General features: G+C 36.7%; 1 protein-coding gene across 1 annotated transcript in view; it reads right to left on the reverse strand.

Annotated features, from left to right (window-relative positions):
• Nucleotides 1-22,007, reverse strand: part of BAZ2B (bromodomain adjacent to zinc finger domain 2B) — a 156,374-nt gene that overhangs the window by 13,769 nt on the left and 120,598 nt on the right. Inside the window, 6 exon segments of the mRNA XM_021074758.1 lie at nucleotides 2,067-2,202; nucleotides 2,694-2,899; nucleotides 7,255-7,415; nucleotides 8,309-8,464; nucleotides 8,640-8,913; nucleotides 9,320-9,975. Of these exon segments, the coding sequence (XP_020930417.1) occupies nucleotides 2,067-2,202; nucleotides 2,694-2,899; nucleotides 7,255-7,415; nucleotides 8,309-8,464; nucleotides 8,640-8,913; nucleotides 9,320-9,975 (1,589 nt within the window).

The following is a 22,007-nucleotide window of genomic DNA, read 5'->3' on the forward strand; positions in this document are numbered from 1 at the left end:
CCATATCACTAAATACCTTAATACCTTATTCCTCCAAATTTGACTTCCCTAAAATTTCTAACATAGAATATTCATTGAGAATAAAACTTAAAAATCAAATGCATGTACATTAAGTAAATTATCACTATTTTCTACAATAGCTAAAAATACTATAAAGTTTGTCATATCTCACATTTATGATTTTAAAATAAAATTATTTTCTGATACTTATTAAGAAAGGGTGACAGATATCAAGCTCATAACATTTTTGAAAAATTACAGCAATAGCTCACAATATGCTAGAGCAGATGTAGTAACATTTGGCTTTAACTTTACTACCACAGCAAAAAAATAGTGAATGTTGCCTATTGTTTAACATTAACAACAGTAGAAAGCACACTGTGGGCTGAGAATTATTTGGAGGCAAATTTGGGCAGCTCCTTCTTTCCTTGAAAGCTTGGTCTCTGGCAAAGAGGTTATAACTAAAGATATTGGCATTAACATTTTATTAGGACATATTATTTAGGATTATTATAGGTAATGTTATATTTCTAATTAAAGGTTATCAAGTGCTCATTAATCTTTGAAAAAGAGATTCTGCCTTCTTTTCAAAGTAATATTATAGAAAATAATGCACTATTAAAAGTTAAAAATGACAATTATGAGATGGGGTTAAATGGTGATAAATGTATATTAATTTATTCATAAAAAGGAATATGCAAAAAGCTGAAAGTAAATATACTACTACAAAGGCAGATTTTGGTACAAGTTTGGGTTTCTGTATATAGTTTATAACAAAACTGGCTACATTGCGACAAAACTGACTATTTTGGTGCAAATGAGAAAAATAACTGCATAAATTTCACTTTGATAGCAGAATTTAATCTTTTTTGATCATTATAGCCTAGATTTCACCAAATATACTTGTTTTAGATGACTTTAAAACTGGTTTTAATAATAATTTTTAGAAAACAGATTACTTTTATCTGGTAAAAAAGCTGCCAGATGACCTGAACAATGCCTTAAAACTTATGGCAAGTTCTTATCTATAGAAAGACCTAAATTTGAGCATATCGTGAAAACTGTTCCATTATTCCATGGACATTTTAGAGAGAGAAGTGAAAAAACCATAAAAGAAATTAAATTTATTCGTCTAGAATAAATAAAATCTTGAGTAATCTAAGCATAGAAGTAAAAAGGAAGGAAAGAACACTAATTTATTTAAAGATCACTTCTTTTTTGGGGGGAATACTTTTAAGAAAAGGAATCTTTACCCTTTCATGAAAACGAGTCTCAAATGTTTGAATTTCAAAACTAATCTGTACTTTACAAGCAACTGTTAGAGTAATTTATAAAAGTGTACACTATATATTTCTATATATGATATATAAGGCAAAAGGGACACATACATGATTTAAAATACATATCTCTCTGGAAAATGTATGAAATTCAGCCTTTATTTTGAACATATAGCATTTGTTGCCTAGTACAAAGTAGAGGCCACTACACAACAACTAACTGGGCTTGAACAAAGGAGGTGAAAAAAGTTTTATTTGTTAGAGGACAGATAAAAAGTTCTACTTTTCATGTCAACTATTTCCAAACACATGATATCAGTGCATAAAAGAAGAGCTCTCTGCTTATTTTTATTTACTTATATGAGTATTTTTAGTATTAAAAAATAAAATTAATAGAAATATAAAGACATTTTAGGAATAGAGTAAATGTATGCAGCAGGTAATGTTAGCAACTGGAATGTTTACAAGATTGAAAGGGCCTTCAAAATATTTAGATTAACAACTATTATGTTGACAGAACGTAGACAACAACTTCAGTAAGCGTTATAAAAAATACTCAAAGGAGAGAAAAACAAGATTTTAAAAAACAAAAGATAACACTTGATAGGTTCCTTCAAAAAGCTCAAAATAAGAGGAAGAAAGTATCAAACTATACAGTATTTAAGAATTAAATTCTCAAGTACAGCAAACATTATTTTGACAGTAAGTAATGTTTAAGAAAGATCTGGAGGTTGGAAAAAACAGAACAAAGTCAGTCAGTTATAGTATTTCTTAAATAAAAACACTTACAACTTTCATAATTGATTTTTCCCATGCTATTGATTTCTGTAACTGCTGAATGCACAGAGCTACCTGTGCAGCACTGCGAGCTTCTGATAATGCCCTTCTCCATACCCTGAGCCCTGGAGCAATATCCTCTTCAATTCTGCATTGAAATATAGAAAAATTAAGTAGGTCATGTCCACATTTATGGTTACTGAATGTGAAACAATCATCACACTGAAAGCCAAGCAATGACAAAAACATGTAACAGCCAATAAGTATAAGGTTTAAGCAACTAAATTTGATGTAGTGCACAGACTGTGGCTACGCGCCTCAAAGCTTAGTCACAACCAGGTAAATGTAAGATCACTTTGCAGGATTATCAACGCACATAACAAAAAAAAAATGTTTTTACAAAGCACCATGCAAATAGCATGATCCATATGGATCACAGACATACAAGAAGATACATAGATAACAGGCAATAGAAAATAGGCTCCAATTAGCAAAGAAGCACAATAATTTTTCAAGTTAATCTCAATAACCTACCCGTCACCATCACCACTAATGGATGGTGCAGGAGCAGGGACAGTAACTGTGCCCACATTATCCAGTTTGATCTGAATGGTGGTACTTAAGGGGCTCTTCAGATACCTTCTTTCAATGTTCCGCTCCAAATCAGCCAGCCTGGTTACAGCTATATCTAGGGGGTTGTCACTCTTCCGTTCTAGTGCATGTGCACTGCTTTCTTCTTCGCCAGTAAATTCTCCATCATGCTCCTTGCACAATTTAGAAAATGACTTATGTTCAAAATATACCAAGTCCTCCCTTTCTGATGCAGGCTCTGGACACATCCAACCCTATATATCAAAAGAATAATGTTATTATGGTTCCCTCTTAAAATGCCTGCTGGGTGAATTGCCTTTACTTAAAATACAGCAGCAGACAAGAGCAGATCTCAAGGATCTTTCGTGAAAGTTTTACCTTGTATTTCCTAATGCTAGGTAGAAACAAGAACACACAAAATTAAAAGAAATTGTTGTGAGAAAAGTTTGAAGGAGAAAATTTAACAACTTTTGATATTATGAAAGGTATAATGAAAATCAGCAAAGTATTTTGAAAAACTTTAGACTAATGTTTATTCATTTCACAGGATCACCTAAATGGAAATCTCTTGGAGGCCTCTGAACTTAGCTCTTACTTTCCATTTCCATTCCTTCCACCACTCTTCCGTAATGGTCTTTGTACTCACCGTTTTTCCTTCAGCCTCAGCTCTGCTTGAGCTGTTATGTTTGACTGCAGAGCTTTTCTCTGTTCTCTTTACCTGGCTAACCCACCCATCCTGCAGCTCTCATGTTAAAATTTACTTCCTCACGGAATCCTTCCTGACCTCCTTTAGGAACTAAGTCTCCATATTATGAGCTCATAAAGGACCATATAATATTCCATAGCCTTGTGGTACTCACAATTCTATACCACTGTGATTATTTGATTAGCATCTTCTCTAAATTCCATGAGGGTGGGAACCACATCTGCTTTTACTCATTTTATCTCCAGCACAAGTGAAGACTAGTAGTAAACACTCCATATATTCATGATGACTGAATAAGTGAATGATCTTGTAACTCAGTTTGGTTATATTGATCTTCTACCTCAAAATTCTTCATCTCTACTATTTATAAAGCCCACAATTTTATCATGACACTCAACTACCTCAATCTACCTCTTTTTCTCTTGTTCCCATTCACACATCCTATGCTGCAGTCACATTCCATGACTTGTAACTCCACAAACATGTCCTAAGCTTCCAGATCCTGGTGCTCTCCTCATGCTATTCACTCTTCCTAGCATGCCATTCCTTGTCAGAAGCTGACCTGTCTTCTCAAATTCTGTCTCAACTTCTACATAAAATCTCCCTTGATCTCTCCCAGGTATCTACCAGAAGTTGTGTATTCTTTTTCTAAATTCATGCATGACTCTGTACTTCTCTAGGATCAGTTAATAGATTCCTCAGAGATGTACACATGTCTTATCTCCCTATTAGATGGAAATATTTCTGAGGGCAGAAACCACATATTGTCCAGTTTTGCGGTGCTGATGTGGAAATAGGTACCTACCTAGTAAATGTATATTAAATTAAGAGTTCTCTTGTGACACAGTGGGTTAAAGACCTGGTATTATTGCAGAGGCTGCTGTGTCATTGCTGTGGCACAGGTTTGATCCTTGGCCTGGGAACTTCCACATGTCGCAGGAGTGGCCAAAAAAAAGCATGTTAAATGAAAAAACAGAATGAATATTATCCTTTTTATTAAACCTCTTTATAGATAATTATTTCATCTTAATATACTGGGATCAATTCCTCTTCCTTAACTCAGTAGAACATTTATGTTGGGGAAGTAAGGATGAAATTATGAATAGTACACATAACTGCATTAGGTACAAGTCATGTCAAATGAACTTCATTCCCATATTTTAAAAGGGATACTAAATTGCTAAATCAAGGCAAAGTTATAAACATAGTGTATCTTGATCTCTGTAAGGCAACTGATAAGATAAAAAATCAAGACATTAGAGAAGTCTAGAAGGTTGAAAACTTATCCCAGAAAAATGGTGATTGACAGAGCTTGTGTCACCTCAGAAAAAAGTCCTCAGTGCCAATGTCCAAAGACTCTGTACTTGGTTTACCCTATTAATTCTTATGAGTAATTGGGTTGATTATTACTAAATCTGCAGATGATTTAAAATTAGGAAGGAAGTTTAATTATTCTGCATGACAGGACTGGATAAAAATAGTTCCATAGTCTGAAAAATGTGCTCAAATGAAATTAATAAAAAATAAAACAATGACAAATGTAAATCTTAGGTTTGATGTTTAAGGAACACCACATGTGACAGAACACACTTAAAAGCCCTTGGAAAGAGCCTCAGGGATTTTTTTTCATAGTGAATACTGAGCACAGTAATAATATGATGTGGATGTTAAAAAGCTAGTATAAATTCAAATAGCATTAATGGAAGAATAGTGCTGAATTAAGGAAAGTAAAAGTCCCATGCATGCCTTCAGACATCCCTCCCAATGTACAGTTATGGAGACAACATTTTAAGAAGGATATTGACACGGGTGTTTATTCAGAAGAGAACCATGTACCTGGAAACTATTTCATAAGACTAATGGATGAAGGAATTAATTAGCTTATACATGAAAAACTTAAAAAGAGACACAGGAGCTGTCTTTAGAGGAGCTGGAAGAGTTACTTGGCTTTTTGTATACTCTCAACAATAGAACTAGGACTAGAAACTTGCAGATTTCCTTACAAAATAATAAAGAATTTCCAAATTACAAGCAATATTAAAAACAGAAATGAATGCACCAAAGTAGTCCCACAGGCCACCTGCTTAATGTGTCTTCACAATGGCTAGTTCTCCACAATAAACATATAATTCTGTTTTCTTAAAAAATAATTAATTCTTCTATAGATGTTAAAATAATGTTCTGTGGTTATTTTCATCCTTTGTGCTTTTAGACTCTTCAAGAATAATATAATTAATTTCTTAGAATAATAGTGAGTAATTCAATAACACCTTAATAACAGGATGTTAAAACATTTCATTTAAAAAACAAATTCCACTTTTCTCAGATATTTAGAACACAGCCTAGGACATCTAAGCAGCCAGTAAGGTGATAAGGTTAAAGCACCAAAATATTTCTCCAGGAAAATGTTTCAGGCCCACACCCTGACTCTATACTTGATTTAAAAAGCTTGATGATATGCTTTCCCAGCCAATAGCCAATTAGGATTGGCAAATTAGATGGAGGAGGTTCGAGGAAAACTAATCAAATTTAAACCAGCAAGTAGTAGTAACTGACCATGAGAGAGACAAAGACAGACTATAGAGAGGAGATGCCGTCTTTAAAAAGCAAAGCACACTAGGATAGATCATTTATGTAGGGGCAAAACCTCTTCACATTTCCAGGGAATCATTATCTAATAATTGGTCTTCACACTGATGATCCTGCATCACCAAGATAATTCAAATCAAAATCATTATTCTCAATTTAGGAAGAATTTAAGTGTAATGCATAACATAAGCAATCCAACAAACATGTTAAAAAATTATGCCACTAAATGGAATAATTCTCATTTCTCTAGAAAATTAACTTCTGTAGAAGAGTTCATTTGTTGAAAATGCCAAATAAATGAGGCATTTTTATACTGTATTATAGTACTAAGAGGAAGATACATATAGTTTGCTAGCAAAATAGTTTCAACAAATGATACATTTTTGCTTTCCAAAGTTGGTAATCATGTGTCTGGCAAGAAGGGGATATTTTATTAGCTCTGGAAAATGGCATTTTTTGGAGAACCTGAAAAGTTTCCAAATGCCATAGGATAGACAGTATTATGGCATAAATTTCTCATTTTGAATAAAACATAAAATATCAAGTCAAATGACATTGGAGACTTCATTCTCTAAGTCTTTTCAGGTGTCTCACACTTATTCATCATCCGTCCATTTATTCTCAGAGACATTACCTTATTAGTAATTGAGAAGACCTTTATACCTCTCTTTACAAAACCAAACATTCTTGCACAAAGGTAAAGCTTTCCTTTTGCCTATCCACTGGAAGCCAGTTCTGATCCTGGTAATGCTTGTAACATAGCAATGCCAAGTAGATAAATAAATCAATTAAAAATTTACATATATATGGAGGGTATGTGTGAATATGTATATTTGGATATATCTATATTCTCCATTTTAAATTATACAGAGTGAAATTTTGACTTATGGCTTGGATCCAAGAAGCTTCCTGGTCCTATATGAAACAGTAGAGTAGAACACTGATAGAGCATTATATTTATCATGGATAAAACTGAAATTCTGCCTGTGGTAAAAAACTGTAAACTAGAAATTATACTTTTGAATATCACTAAGGAGGCAGCAAGATTTAGTAAATAAGAACACAGGCTCTGGAGTCAGACAGCTTGATTTGAAACCACCTTTAGTCACTTACTATAGGACTGCTGGCAGGTTACTTACTTTGAGCCTTGTTCCTTACCTGTAAGATGAGGGAAATTAATTCAGGATTGTTTTGAGAATTAAATGAGATAAAGTGAAAACATTTAGCGTAGTAACTGGCATATATCAGGCATACAACAAATAATAGTTACCTTCCATCATCCTAAAAACAGATTTCATTCCAAGTCAATTTTACCTTCACTTGCAAACTTGCTGATGCAACTCTCCTTTCTAGATCTTCTACCTGTTGAAGAATACTCAAATCCGTTTCCATTGCTTGATCTTCTACTGACCAGTTCTCTACAATATCTCGAGTTACCTGGTTTTCTTCATTTTCATTTAATTCAATAATAGCAACTATATTTAAAAAGAAATTAATATTAAAATCCACTTTATCCTTCAATGATTTCTTCCAGAAAGTGAATAATATTTCAAGAATAACACATACATGATTAACACCCACAAACACACACACACAAATGAACTTGTATATATTGTAGGCAGTGTACTCTTAAAAGTAGAAATATTCTTTCTAAGAAACAAAAGTAGAAATATTTTTTCAAGAAACAAAACAAAAAAATGTCTGCAAGTTGTGAGAAATTAGGAGTTAATACATATTTAAGAAATGTAAATAGTTACTGTTTGCTGAGCAAAATATAAAAAATGTTTACTAGTAATAAACAAAGAATTATTCATCCACAAAGAAGAATGAAATAATATCATTTGCAGCAACATGAATGGACCTAGATTATCATACTAAGTGAAGACAGAGAAAGACAGACATCATATGATATCACTTATATGTGTAATCTAATGAAAGGATAAAAATGAACTTATTTGAAGAACAGAAACAGACTCACAGATTTCAAAAAACTTATGGTTACCAAAGGGGACAGATGGGGGGAGAGATGGACTGGGGGTCTGGGACTGGCATATGCATACTGACGTATATGGAATGATTGGCCAACCGGGACCTGCTGTATAGCACAGAGAACTCTACCCAATATTCTGTGATAATCTATGTGGGAAAAGAATCTGAAAGAGAATGGATGTGTGTACATGTATAATTGAATCACTGTTGTACAGCAAAAATTATCACAACCTTGTAAATCAACAAACCTTAAACATTGGAAAACAAAACAATCCTGAGACTCGAAAAAATAAGACATACTAAATAAAATATGCTTTGAGATAAAAGAATTAATTTTCATAACTAAGCAAGAGAGCAGAAATCTCTTTTAAGTACATACCATCCTTATTTTTGATGCAAGCTTGAGTAATATAATCCAAGTGTTTCTGAATTTGTTTCTGTAATGCCTTTTCTCTTATTCCTCTGAGATGGAGCACTTTGAGCAAAGCTTTTAGGTCCTCTGGGTCAATAATTCTCCACCAACCAAACTGCATTTCTAAGTTAAGATAAATATGTAGTTCTTTTTACAAATATTTTGAATATGAACTAATGACACAATGCAAATCAAGATTTATAACTACATATAAAACCATCAAAGATTCAGTTACAGTGTAGTAATCTATAATAAAATAAAGTAAGTTAGTGGCTATAAACCATCCCAATGTACCTACCTTCTGGAATAGGCTTTGGACTAGGATAATCTACTGGTTTTGCTACTTCAACAGCTGCAGGTTGAGCTGAGGAGGGTTTTTCATTCTGTGGTACTGGAGATTCGCTTTTACTTGAAGCAACATTAGGAGTCAAGAATGAATTACCATTTCCTTCTGATAATCCCAACCCTGTTCCCAGACTAGGTAAAGGTGATGTAAATGGAATGTTCGAAGTAAGAACGCCAGTGGGCCACCCACAAAACTGGAGTCCCATCATAGATACTCCGCTTTTCATCTGAAAAAAAACAAAATATTTATAAAGGAGAACAATCTAAGAAGTTAGGAAAAGTATTTAGAATCAAATTATTTTAAAAATTCTGAAAAAATATTCTTTCACTTATCACAATTAGAGGAAAACCAAATACAACAGCAATAACGATAAATTTCATGTTTTATTTGCTCTCCAAAGTAATTTCCTTTTAGATATAATGTAATAAGTTAAAAAATAATTAAAGATCTTTTGACTTAGATATCAGTAGTTCTGATGAAGTTTAGGGATAGCAATTCTGACTCTTCAGCATTCAAACCATGGCAGGGATAATATCACAAATACTCAGCTAATTTCCCTTGAGAGAAAATCTTTATAGAATCAAAGATTAAATAAAGCAACATAAAAAGGAGTTACAATTAGCAGCACTAACCTGAAGAGGCGATAAAGCAAATGGATTTAGGCCAACAGGATTCTGAGCAGAAGATGATCCAAGAAGAGGACCTGGGGCGGGAGAAGGTGACTTAGATGGTGGCTGAGACTGAGGAGTCACTAAAGAAGCAGTTGACATATCGGCATGGGTCAGCGACGTGTCATCACAAGGTGTCCTTGGCAAAAGGCTAAACCACTGTCTATTCTTTTCAGTCAGTGTTTTTAACAATTGGTCATTGGGGAGAGGACTATAGAACTTCCCTGGAGCACTTGAACCAGTATTGAATGGATTATTAGAGTCTGTCTTTTCCATGTTGCTTTGTGTTGCTGTTGGTTGAATGCTGCCCAATGAATGTTTTCCGCTGTTTTGATAGGACAGTGTGCACCCATTTGCACTACTGTTTGGTTTGGAGGTCATTACATCCGACTCCGGAGGCATCTTAGCTACTTCTAAAAGCTTGCTTAATTTTGAAAAAGAGCCAGGTTTCTGAAGAAACAGATTCGTGTTATCTTTTTCTTTAGGATCTTCCTTTTGCTCACAATGATCTGGATTTGAACAATTTAAAGTGTCCTCAGAAGTTTCAAATATTTCTTCTTTGACTGGGGTACTTTCTGCCTTTTTTAGTTTTTCTCTTTCTTTTGCAATTTCTTCTAGTCCTAAAAAATTGAAGAATATTATAAAGATCAGTTACTCCAGATCAAACCAATATTATAATTATATTCTTTTACTACTTATCAAGTTATATACATAAATATTTTAGGAAACCTTTCTAGATCACTTAATACTTTCCATTTCCCCCTTTTTAAGAGATTTTTTCTTGCTCATTGGAAAATTAGAATAATCTTATAACTAATCATTACATCCAAGGAAAAATATTTGGTAATGAAAGATATAAAGAAAACCCTCTCTGCCCTACTCCCTCGGTTCCTATTTCTACTCTTCGTAGGTAACTATGGTTCATCAACCATGTCAATCTAGCCTTCTGGAAATCTTATATGCAAAAATGTGACTATCATTTTGCACGGTTACATACATGTGATACTACTATTCACTTTTCTGCATCTTAGAATAAAATCCAAACTTGATTGTAGGCTAATCAAGGCCTACAATGGTGTGTGATCTGCTTCTTGAAAATTTCTGCCACCCCAACCACTCCTGTCCTTGTCAACCTTGCTCTTCCTTTCTCTTTTTTTTTCCGCTTCTCAAACATGCTCAGTTCTTTCCTTTCTTGGGCCACTGCAATTGCTGCTCCTTCTGCCTGGGATACTGTTTTGTTGAGTAGCTCCTTATCTCTTATGTCTCAGATTAAGTCATTTCCTCACAGAGGTTCTTCTCTTATCACTTTATGTAAAGTAGGACCCCATTCCACTTACTTTATTTAGTTTATTGAAGTTGATGTACAATATTATATGTTATAGTTATACAATGTAGTGATTCACAATTTTTAAAGATTATACTCTATTTATAGTTATTAAAAATACTGGCTATCCTCTCTGTGTTGTACAATCTGTCCCTGTAGCTTATTTTACCCATTTACTTTAGAATATCATCCTATATATTTCCTTCATGTAATTTATCATTATAAACAATAATCTATTTATTTTCTATTCCACAACCATCCACACACTAGAATTGAAACTGACAAGCTTCACTTAAAAGCAGTTAATGTCTTTCCCACTTATTACTGGATCCCAGATATCTAAGATGGTGTCTGCTATAAAACAGAAGCTCAACAAATATTTTTCTTTTCTTTCTTTCCTTCCTTCCCTCTTTCTTTCTTTCTTTCTTGCTTTCTCTCTCTCTCTCTATTTTTTTTTTTTTCCACACCTGCGGCATATGGATTCCCAGGCTAGGGGTCAAATCGGAGATGCAGCTACCAGCCTATACCACAGCTGGAGCAATGCAGGATCTAAGCTGCATCTATAACCTATGCTGCAGCTTGTGGCAACGCTAGATCTTTAACTACTGAGAAAGGCCAGAGATCAAATATTCATTCTCATGGATACTAGTCAGGTTCTTAACCTGCTAAGCCACAACAGGAACTTCTCAACAAATATTTATTGAAGGACGAAATGAAAGGATGAATTTAATATTTTCACTATATACCTTAGATAGCTTTCCATAGCAAAACATACAACTGTACTTCATTTTTTTTGTTGTCTTTTTGTCTCTTCTAGGGCTGCACCAGCAGCATATGGAGGTTCCCAGGCTAGGGGTCGAATCGGAGCTGTAGCCGCAGGCCTATGCCAGAGCCACAGCAACGCGGGATCCGAGCAGCGCCCACAACCTACACCATAGCTTGAAGCAACGCCAGATCCTTAACCCGCTGAGCAAGGCCAGAGATCGAACCCACAACCTCATGGTTCCTAGTCGGATTCGTTAACCACTGAGCCATGATGGGAACTCCAACTGTACTTCATTTTTAAAAATCAGCAGAATAATATTCTATTAAATGGATATATCATAACTTATTTAACCAGTACTCAATGTTTGAAATAGTTCTCACATGCCTCTCTTGAAATTAGTTTCTATCCCCAATTAAAATCCTATACCTCAGACTTACGCTTTTGGCCAAAATGGAGTAACAGGGACTAGATTTACATTCATGCATGAAACAACCAAAAAATGGACAAAATATATGAAACCACAGTTTGTAAGAAACTGGACATCAGGTAACAAGAACAACAAGAGGAAAACAAACACAGTAAGACCTATAATCATCCCAGCTCTCTAGGTTAATGTCCAGGCTACAGCACAGGGAGGAAGAATCCAGGTGGAGCCTGGCAGACCCCTTGAGATGAGGAGATGGAACTGAGAGTCCTGGGACAGAAAAGTGGCCAGAGTGCTCAGGAGAGAGTACTAGAGAGGAGAGAGCTTCTGGAAAGAGAATTCCACACAGAGGGACCTGCAGAGGGACCCAAGGCCTATTCAGCTCAATGAATACTGATTCACTGACTTCAGCAGTGCATATGTGTGAGGAACCTACCTGAGGCCAAGGAGAGAACCACCTGAAAGGATCACAGGTGAGAAGGCCTGGTGTTCACACAGGCTGGGTAACTGGTACCTATTCCTACCAACCAGATTGGGAAACCTCCAGCTTCACGGACATTAGGTGGAGTACTCAGAGAGATCTTGCTTCACTAGTTAGGGGGTAATCCCTCCTAGACTGAGCACTTCTTTAGTCCCATCTAACAAATTTTAAAAGAGAAGATCAAACTTTTCCCAAGTAACTTCACCATACTTCAGTTAAACAAAGCTCAAAAATATTTATAGAAAATCAAAACTATCCAGCACCAAACAAGGTAAAATTCACAATGTCCCACATTCAATCAAAATTAGAAGACATATATGATGCATGAAAATATGATGCATAATTAGAGAAATAAATCAATGAAAACTACCCCCAAATTGACAAGATAGTTGAATTAGCAGACAAGGATATTAAATTTGAAAAAATAATAGCTGAGAAATTGCTAAATCTGATTAAAACTATAAACTACAGATTCAAAAAACTCAACTCCAAGCAAAAGAAACATGAAGATAACAACCCCAAGACATATCATAATTATAATTTCTCAAAACCAATGATAGAGAAAACCTTAAAAACATTCAGGAGTTTCCTGGTGGCCTAGTGGTTAAGGATTTGGCATTGTCACTGCTGTGGCGCAGGTTCAATCCCTGACCTGGGAACTTCCAAACACCAGAGTCACAGCCAAAAAGAAAAAAGAAAAAAAGAAAAAACAGCTAGAAAGAAGAAATCTTGTGCCTCCTATGATCTATATGTATTTGTATACATTTGCCCTAGATCACCCTACTCTGTCTCCTCCAATTACACACATGTGAAAAGTCACAAATACTCTCTTCAAATACCTGTGCTCACCAATTTCTTTAACTTTACAAAAGTTTTGTTTAGTAAGGAAATATTAATATTTGTGCTTTATTTATTCTAAGAACTAGTATTTCAAATACAACATCAAATATCCAAAAACAAACAGACCAATGAACCAACAATTTTTACTGGTTTGAGACTAGTTGAAGACTTCTCATTTGCATCCAGTAAAGTGAGCTGATGGTACATTTTAATAGTCTATTTATGGTTGTCTTTAATTTTTATATTAAAGTTGATTAATTATAAATAACTAAGCCTCTAATTGAAATGTAAAACTTTCATTTGTATTTATTATTATTATTATTTGTCTTTTTGCCTTTTTTAGGGCCGCTTCCCTCAGCATATGGAGGTTCCCAGGTTAGGGGTCTAATTGGAGCTGTAGCCATGGGCCTATGCCATAGCCATAGCAACGCGGGATCCGAGCCACGTCTGTGACCTACACCACAGCCCACAGCAACGCCAGATCCTTAACCCACTGAGCAAGGCCAGGAATCGAACCTGCAACCTCATGGTTCCTAGTCGGATTTGTTAACCACTGCACCATGATGGGTACTCTGAAATGTCAAATTTAAAAAATTTTTAAAAACATATAGGATGCATAGTATAAAGATTCTTTTTTTTTTTTTTTTTTTAAATTTTTATGGCTGTACCCTCAGCAGATGGAATTTCTCAGACCAGGGATTAAAGCCTCAAGGGAGGGGAAGGTAAACTAAAAAGGAGTGATGGTAGCCCCTTTAGAAGGGAAGGAGAGGGGCAAATTTCCATTATCCCTCTGTTACTTTATATGAGGCAACTGGGCCCTGTGTATGGGAAGCCAGTGACTGCGAGGCCTACTCTTAGAGTCAGAATCGACACTTGGAGGAGGAAGAAAACAGCAGGAGGAAAGGCAGCAGTATACAGAGTAAGAACTAGGTTTTCAGCAGGTCCACTACCATAAGCTCTTGGAAGGATCCTCAGAGGTTTGGCTTGCTTGTTTGCATAATGGAAGGACAACAGTGATATTAAATGAAGCCAAGAAGGGGGAAATACATGCCCCCATTACAGAAGGAGCAGTCTGCCACTGACTGGTAATGCTGAGACAGGCACTGCCACCCCTGTTTCCAAACTGAATGCTTGGTAGTGCTGGTAAAATACATCCCTGTGACCTTCCTGACTCTTGAATGCAATGGAACTAGATCCACAGAGAATGTAACTATTTGAAGATTCTGGCTGTGTTAGCATAATTATAAGAAAACCCAGGGCTTGAGAGGGAAAGGCCCGACAACATGTTCTTATGCAGAGAATGCTGGATGATTGAATCAGAACAGGTTCCCCTGTGTGGACAATTGCTTTAACTTTATTCTATCATGTGAGAGACACTGTTAGAAATGAAATAGTTCTTTTTGGTCAGTCAAGCCCCATCTCAGAGGAGGCAATGGAAAGACAGAGCTTAGTAAGTGGCACATTTTTCCATACCAAAAAAAAAAAAAAAAGGAACAAAAACAGGTGAGCCTTCTGGCAGAGGCTCCCTCACACCAATATGTGTGGTATTGCTCATAAACGGAAGGATGGATAAGACAGAAGTTGATGGTTGTGTAATCCTAGAGTGAGAATGTGGTTCTATTAAGAAACTTGAAAGACCCACTGTGACTGTGGAAAAGAGTCCTGAGAGATGAGACATAGAATATTAAATGGTTCACGTTCAATGTTAAAGAGTTGTTAGGAGAGTAGGAGACACAGGAAGATTCAGTGGAGAAGGTCCCTCTGGGGATTAGAGCAGAATCTCCTCCAGGGATTAGAGCTAGTAAGCCTCACCCCCAGGGCCATCTGGTAAGACCTCACAGCCTCAGTTCTTCAGAAGAGGGCTCAGAGAATAGGACCAAGGGAAATGCCCTACATTGTCTTGATTTGTTGAGATGGGATTACATCAGTTCCACCTTATAAGTTTGATTCAACTCCTAAAGCCAGGCTTCTTTGCTCCCTGACCTGGGTTCTTTCAAACTTAATGAGGATGAGGACTGGGCCCAGTCCCCAGGTTCTCTTCCAAGGGATCACTAACCATACTCCTTAGCTCATTATGCTGGAAAGAACAGCCTGAAACATCTATGGGCTTGCTGGAAATGAGGGACCAAGTGTCTATTGTTTCCAGAAAGCAAAAGAGCCTTGGCAAACACATTTCTCTACTGTGGCTGGGATTCGGTGTTCACTGTGGCTTAAGACCAGAATCACAATCACTGCAAAAGCTTTTGGACTTTTTGTGTGAACACATTCCTTTCTCAGGCATGGATATATGGGGGTATTCAAGTCCACATATGGATGTCAACATAAGGACAGACAGTTGGACATAGCTATCATGAACTGCTGGTAGTTTCTATACCTGTTGGTTAGGTATGCCGCCAACACCCAGCAGTACTTATGAGGCCTGCCAAGGTTGTGCAATAGTGTTGCATACCTGGAGGAGAAAGAGACTGCATTTCTTAACAAGCATAGATGCAGACAGGAGTCCTGAGCAAGACCATTTTGCAATGTAACAACCCTGTTTGACACTAGCAGCACAAGTGTTATGGCTGAAGTCTTTTAGCAAAGAGACTCTGATGGTGTTTGTCAGCTTCTGCATATTCTCTAGCCACTGAATAATATATACCTTTTTCTGTAAATGAAGTTACTGTGCATCCTGCAGATGCAGACAATATACATACTATTAAGATTGAAACATATATGTTAAATATAGGAGTTTCCAGAAATGATACAATCAAACAAGCAGGATTCTTTTCACAGCTGCTGCCATTTTTAACAGTGGGCTTGCTAACATGGAGCTGGTGGCAGATTCATGATCTATCTTATCCACAGGCTGCAGAGAATACAAAAACAGCATTCTAAAGGATAGCTGCACAACCCCTTCAACAACGCCCTCTAAGGCTGTCTAGTCTGGCTGCGCTCTACTGTTTTTATTTGGAATACTGCTTATACATCATCAAAGTCCCTCCACTTTGGTGAAGTTTCAAAGGTAGAAGTGAAGGATCTATTTGGTACACCAGGATCCTGCATGATTTTACCACAGTATTCCTCTCCTGGTTTGGCACCTGTCATGATTTTAACAGGTGGCTTGGAGGTTCCTGTTGTTCATATGACAGATGAAAGGATGGATTCAAATGTGGATATTCTCCTGCTTTCCAGATGATACTTGCTAGCTATACCCACAACAGTGGCAATTGTGATTCTCTCTTTACTCTAAAAAGTTCTAAAATGTATTGTATACCCACTCCAGAAGTGGGAGATGTTGCTGCAGGTCTCATATGCATATAGGGTATTCCATCTGGAGGATATCTTTGGTGGGAAAATGGCAACTCCTGGTTTCATGTGGAATTTACTGTTCCAGAAAAGAAGGATAGACTGTATGCATCACCCTTGAAGTTAACGATGGACTTTGCTTCAGCATAAACATGTCCGATCATAGAAAGAGAGCTCTTTATCTTTCTTACAGATAATTAGCATAAGGTACCAAATAATCTTCTGCACCCATCTCACATATTGACATAATGACGTTCATCTCAAATCTCCCACAATGTTGGATTTGTCAAACTTAACCTACTTGACTGTAGAGGACCTTCTAGGCATTCCACATGAATACTGTGGGAATTACTCCTCTTTACTCCAGAGTTTTCATTTGCCCTGGCCATTCATAATTCTGTTCTTATTAGTTGCACTGTGTAAAACTCTGTCTTTGCCGGGGCAGAGTGATACCCTTCTCCTGACATCTCAGCTCCCAGTGATCCATTTCCACATCAGGGGCACATGGCAACCCTTTTATCCACTTCCAATTTGAGTACTGACTAACAGCAGCACAAAGGCAGTGTGCTAACCCTGGGAAGCATAAACACCAAGTAGAAAAAAAAAATGTAGCACTGAACCAGATTGGCAGGCAATCTCAGGAGTCCAATGGAACTTATTTTCTTATATGAAAGGCAGGCTCTTCCTGCCTCCTACTTGGATGTAACACTGTCTGCACACTTCGGGAATAATTATGAGACCTTTTATAATGACTCAAACTGGCCAATTAGCCCAGTGGTTAGAGCTAATAGTAAGTCAAAATCTAAAAGGTACTTGGTGACTTTCCTAGCTATGGTCTCTAGTGGCTGCATGGGAGCTCACCTGCAGGTGTCATGGATACAGGCTTTCATTACTTTGCACAAGGGCTCTGTCCTTGAATTGGCACCTATGAAGCTGAGGGTATGACCCACAATCAGCTACCCTAGAGAACACTTCTACTGCGAAGACTTGGTTCTTATTGCTGAACAAATGAGCATTGATTCCTTGACCTCGATAATATTATATAAATGCATAGCTTTGGACTATTTGTTAGACATACAGCCAAATGGCTTGGGGAGGTGCTGATCTACAGTTCCCAATGCTGTGGTATATTGTTTGTTTGGGAATTTCTCTAGATACCTGATGTCTCCTTCAGAAAGTACCATTTAAAATCCAATTGAGAGAGTTCCCATCATGGCTCAGCAGAAACGAATCTGACTAGCATCCATGAGTATGCGGGTTCAATCCCTGACCCCACTCAGTGGGTTAAAGCTCTGGCACTGCCTTGAGCTGTGGTATAGGTTGCAGACATGGCTCAGATCTGGTGTTGCTGTGGCTGTGGCTGTGGTGTGGGCCAGCAGCTATAGCTCCGATGCAACCCCTAGCCCGGGAACATCCATATGCTGCATGTGTGGCCCGAAAAAGCAAAAATGAAAAAGAAAGAAGGAAAATCCAACTGATAGCTGTTCCAGATAAGGCATACATTTAGTGGGCCACCAGGAGTCACGGGTGGACTAAATGCAAATAAACCCTCACTTTTAGTTGAGTGGCTATGGAAGCTCTCCTCCTTCCTTCTTCCTTGAGGCCCATGAACAAGCCAGCTCAGTTACTGAGCTGGTTTGCAGAGGGGCAGCAAGAACTTTAGCACTGTTCCCTGGGCCCTGAGTATGTAGACCATGGCCCTTTGCATTCATATTCTGTAGTGCAGTTCACAGTTCCAGAGGTCCTTTAATAAATATGTTGTGGCTTAAAAAAAGGTAATAAAGTTTTCTTAGACTAACCTAAAAACAAAGAATTGTATGAAGGCATCTCTCTAGGAGTGCTCCTGTTGCTTGAGCAGCCTGTAGCTGCACAAATGCTAGTATAAGGCACACTCCTGCACAACTACCGTGGAGGCTTGGGGATGCTGGGTGCTTTCAATGTTTCTTCTCTTAGGTTATCATTGCTGAGAAACTTTATTATTATTAGCACCATGTGTTTTGCTTGTGGTGTGGGTTTTCTTGCATCTTTCACAACATGAATTTAATTAATGTTTTTCTTTGGAGGTAATCCAAGATCTGATTATCATCTGTATGTAATATTCTCAATGATAATGATATTACAGGGATTTCTGGAAAAAAAACCCCTTGCATTTAAATTTTTAAATAGATCAATATTAAATCTAACTAACTTTATTAAGCACAGACTGTGCTTTTATAGAACTTTTAAAAAGTGATAAATGAGCAAAATATGATAATGTACAGTGTTAGCACTGTTTTAACATGCATTATCCATTTATTTTATGGTAGTTTCTACCAGCTGGCACTTACTCATCCTTATCAGCCTTGCCTCTCAGATACAATACTTGCCTATATTACATATGCTTTTGTTCTTTGTCTTCATATATGCTATATCTTTCCAATTAGATTATGAGCTCTTTGTGGAGAGAGATAGGTCAATTGATGCTTCTGTATTTCCATAGTACTTAATACAATGCACAGCACAGATGCATATTAAACACTTGATTACACTAGAATAGGAATCTGTATCTATTATTTGTGTTATGATTTCCATAGCACTTAGACTAATACGGCAGATGCACATTCATCAATGAATTAATAAAAACTTTGAGAGATTTATCTTTAAGAAAAAAAAATATTCCTACTTTTCTCCTGTACTGTGCAACCACAAATGCTAGTATAAGGTATAATTAATAGTTACATTTCATTTTGTAGCTCTTTTAAATAGGTCTATTATTTGACATGATCCTTATAACAACCGAAGAATTTATACAAAGCCTATTAAAATTCTATTGTAAAGAGGGAAATCAGGGTCTAGAGTGGCTAAGTGCTATGGCCTGAATGGAAACTGAGGTCTAATAACTACAAATTCAATCAATGCTATCTCATCAGAGAGGCTTACCATTTAAATGAAGTCTCCTATAAGCTATTTTTACTCTTATACCTTATAGACATTTAATTTTTTCCTTTCTTAATTAAAGCATTTTTAGTGCGCCTTTGGCATGTAAATTATTATGCTTAACACTATGGAGAATAAAAAGTTGTATATATGAGAATTATAAAATCCAAATAATATAAATAGTGTGTATGTCAATGTGCCAAGAGAATGGTATAATTAGTTTTTAAGAGTTCACGGATTATAAAAATTGGTTCCACTTAAATAAGCTAGGGGAAGAGTTTATAAAAGGGCTAGGATTAGAGCTGAATCAAGAAAGATAGGCAAAATTTAGATGTCTGAAGTAAAGGCAAATTAGCATTACACTGAACAGAATTTGGCAAAGTGCAGTAGGGAGGAATATGCATGTGCTGAGCAACAGTAAGTAGACTGGTCTATGTAAATTCATATTGCAGAACAGTGTAAAGATAGTGTGAAGTCAGGTTTATAGAGGGCCTTGAATGCCAGGTTACAAACATATTTATTACAACATCTTATAGGCAATAGAGGGTCATTCAAGGTTTTGGAGTAGAGACATGATATGATGACCGAATGCAAAGGAAGGAGGGGTGGTATAGAGAGAAGCTGAGGATAGTGACATAATCCAGACATAGATTGATTTCAGTAGTGTTGCAAAGAGACTGACTTCAGACATTTTGAAGGAAAAGTTAATGCCCTCTTAGATAAGTTCAGGTTTACGTGCCTAGGTCACTGAGAATGATGTGGCTGTGGTGTGGGCCAGCAGCTATAGCTCCGATGCAACCCCTAGCCCGGGAACATCCATATGCTGCATGTGTGGCCCGAAAAAGCAAAAATAAAAAAGAAAGAAAGAAGGAAAATCCAACTGATAGCTGTTCCAGATAAGGCATACATTTAGTGGGCCACCAGGAGTCACGGGTGGACTAAATGCAAATAAACCCTCACTTTTAGTTGAGTGGCTATGGAAGCTCTCCTCCTTCCTTCTTCCTTGAGGCCCATGAACAAGCCAGCTCAGTTACTGGGCCACATCATTGAATTAAACAATATTTAATTAGTCTGAGGTAGGGCTCATGATTTTTTTTAAGCTCCTCAGAATGATTCGTATTACAGCTAAGGCAGAGCCACTCACCTGGACATTTATTTGCTCTTTAGCTTTACCAAGGCTCTGAACCTTCAAGTGACTCACAATTTTGTCATTTTACATTAGATTTCTATGGATCATGTGGTAGTTCTAGTTTTAATTTTTTGAGGAAGCTTTATTCTGTTTTCCAAAGTAGCTGCACAATTTATATCCCCATCAACAGGGTACTAGGGTTCGCTTTTCCCTACATCCTCCCTCACCTGCACTTGTTATTTTTTGTCTTTTTAGTAACAGTCATTCTGATAGGTGAGAGATGATATCTCATATGATTCTGATTTGCATATCCCTGATGATTTTTTTATTTTTAATTTTTATTTTGTTTTTTGTCTTTTTAGGGCCGCACCTGCGTGCGGCATATGGAGGTTCCCAGGCTAGGAGTCTTTTTGGAGCTGTAGCTGCTGGCCTACCCCACAGCTACAGCAACACCAGATTCGAGCTGAGTCTGTGACCTACACTATAGCTCACGGCAATGCCAGATCTTTAACCTACTAAGCAAGGCCAGGGATCGAAACATGCATCCTCGTGGATCTTAGTAGGGTTTGTTAACCGCTGAACCATGAAGGGAACTCCCTTCTGTCCATTTTAAATCAGATTTTTTTTTTCACTATTGAGTTGTATGAGTTCTTCATATATAATTTGCAAATATTTTTCCCCCCATTCAGTAGGCTGCCTATTTATTTGCTCTACAGAAGCTTTTTTTTTTCTTTTGACTTTTGTCTTTTTAGGGCTACACCAGCGACTCAGGAAAGTTCCCAGGCTAGGGGTCTAATCATAGCAGCGGCTGCCAGCCACAGCCACAGCAATGCCAGATCTGAGCAATGTCTGTGACCTACACCACAGCTCATAGCAACAGCGGATCCTTAACCAACGAGCGAGGCCAGGGATTGAACTCATGACCTCATGGATACTAGTCAGATTTGTTGCTGCCGAACCACATCAGGAACTCCCAGAAGGTTTTTAATATGATTAGTCCCACTTATTTATTTTTATTATTTTAATTCATTTTTCATGTTTCGAAATATTTTTATTTAAGTATTGTAAGCAAATGGTTAAAAAAAAAAAAACCACTACATTGTCCTCTTAAATCTACATCTACAACAAATTTAAAAAAGAAGTAAAAACACATTTGAAGCCTCCAAGTACCCTCCTTGATTCCATCAGCTACTTCTGCCCTGAGAAAGGCAGAGAATGATTTTCACATATCATTCCAATACAGGATTTTATAATCTTACTTCATATAATTTGAATTTACGGGAAGTAGATTATCATGCAAAACATTAACAATACTGTCTATCATATGAAAACAATACTGACATGCCAGCCATTATTATTCTACACACATTAAATGCACTGTTTCATGAACTGCCCTGCCATCTATAAGATTTATATTTTTAAAAAGGGTGGTCCCATTGCAAAAAACAAAAAGCTTAAAAACAACTACTTTATATGATTTCTGT

This window comes from Sus scrofa, chromosome 15 (assembly GCF_000003025.6).
Source record: "Sus scrofa isolate TJ Tabasco breed Duroc chromosome 15, Sscrofa11.1, whole genome shotgun sequence".
Classification (NCBI taxonomy): Eukaryota; Metazoa; Chordata; class Mammalia; order Artiodactyla; family Suidae; genus Sus; species Sus scrofa.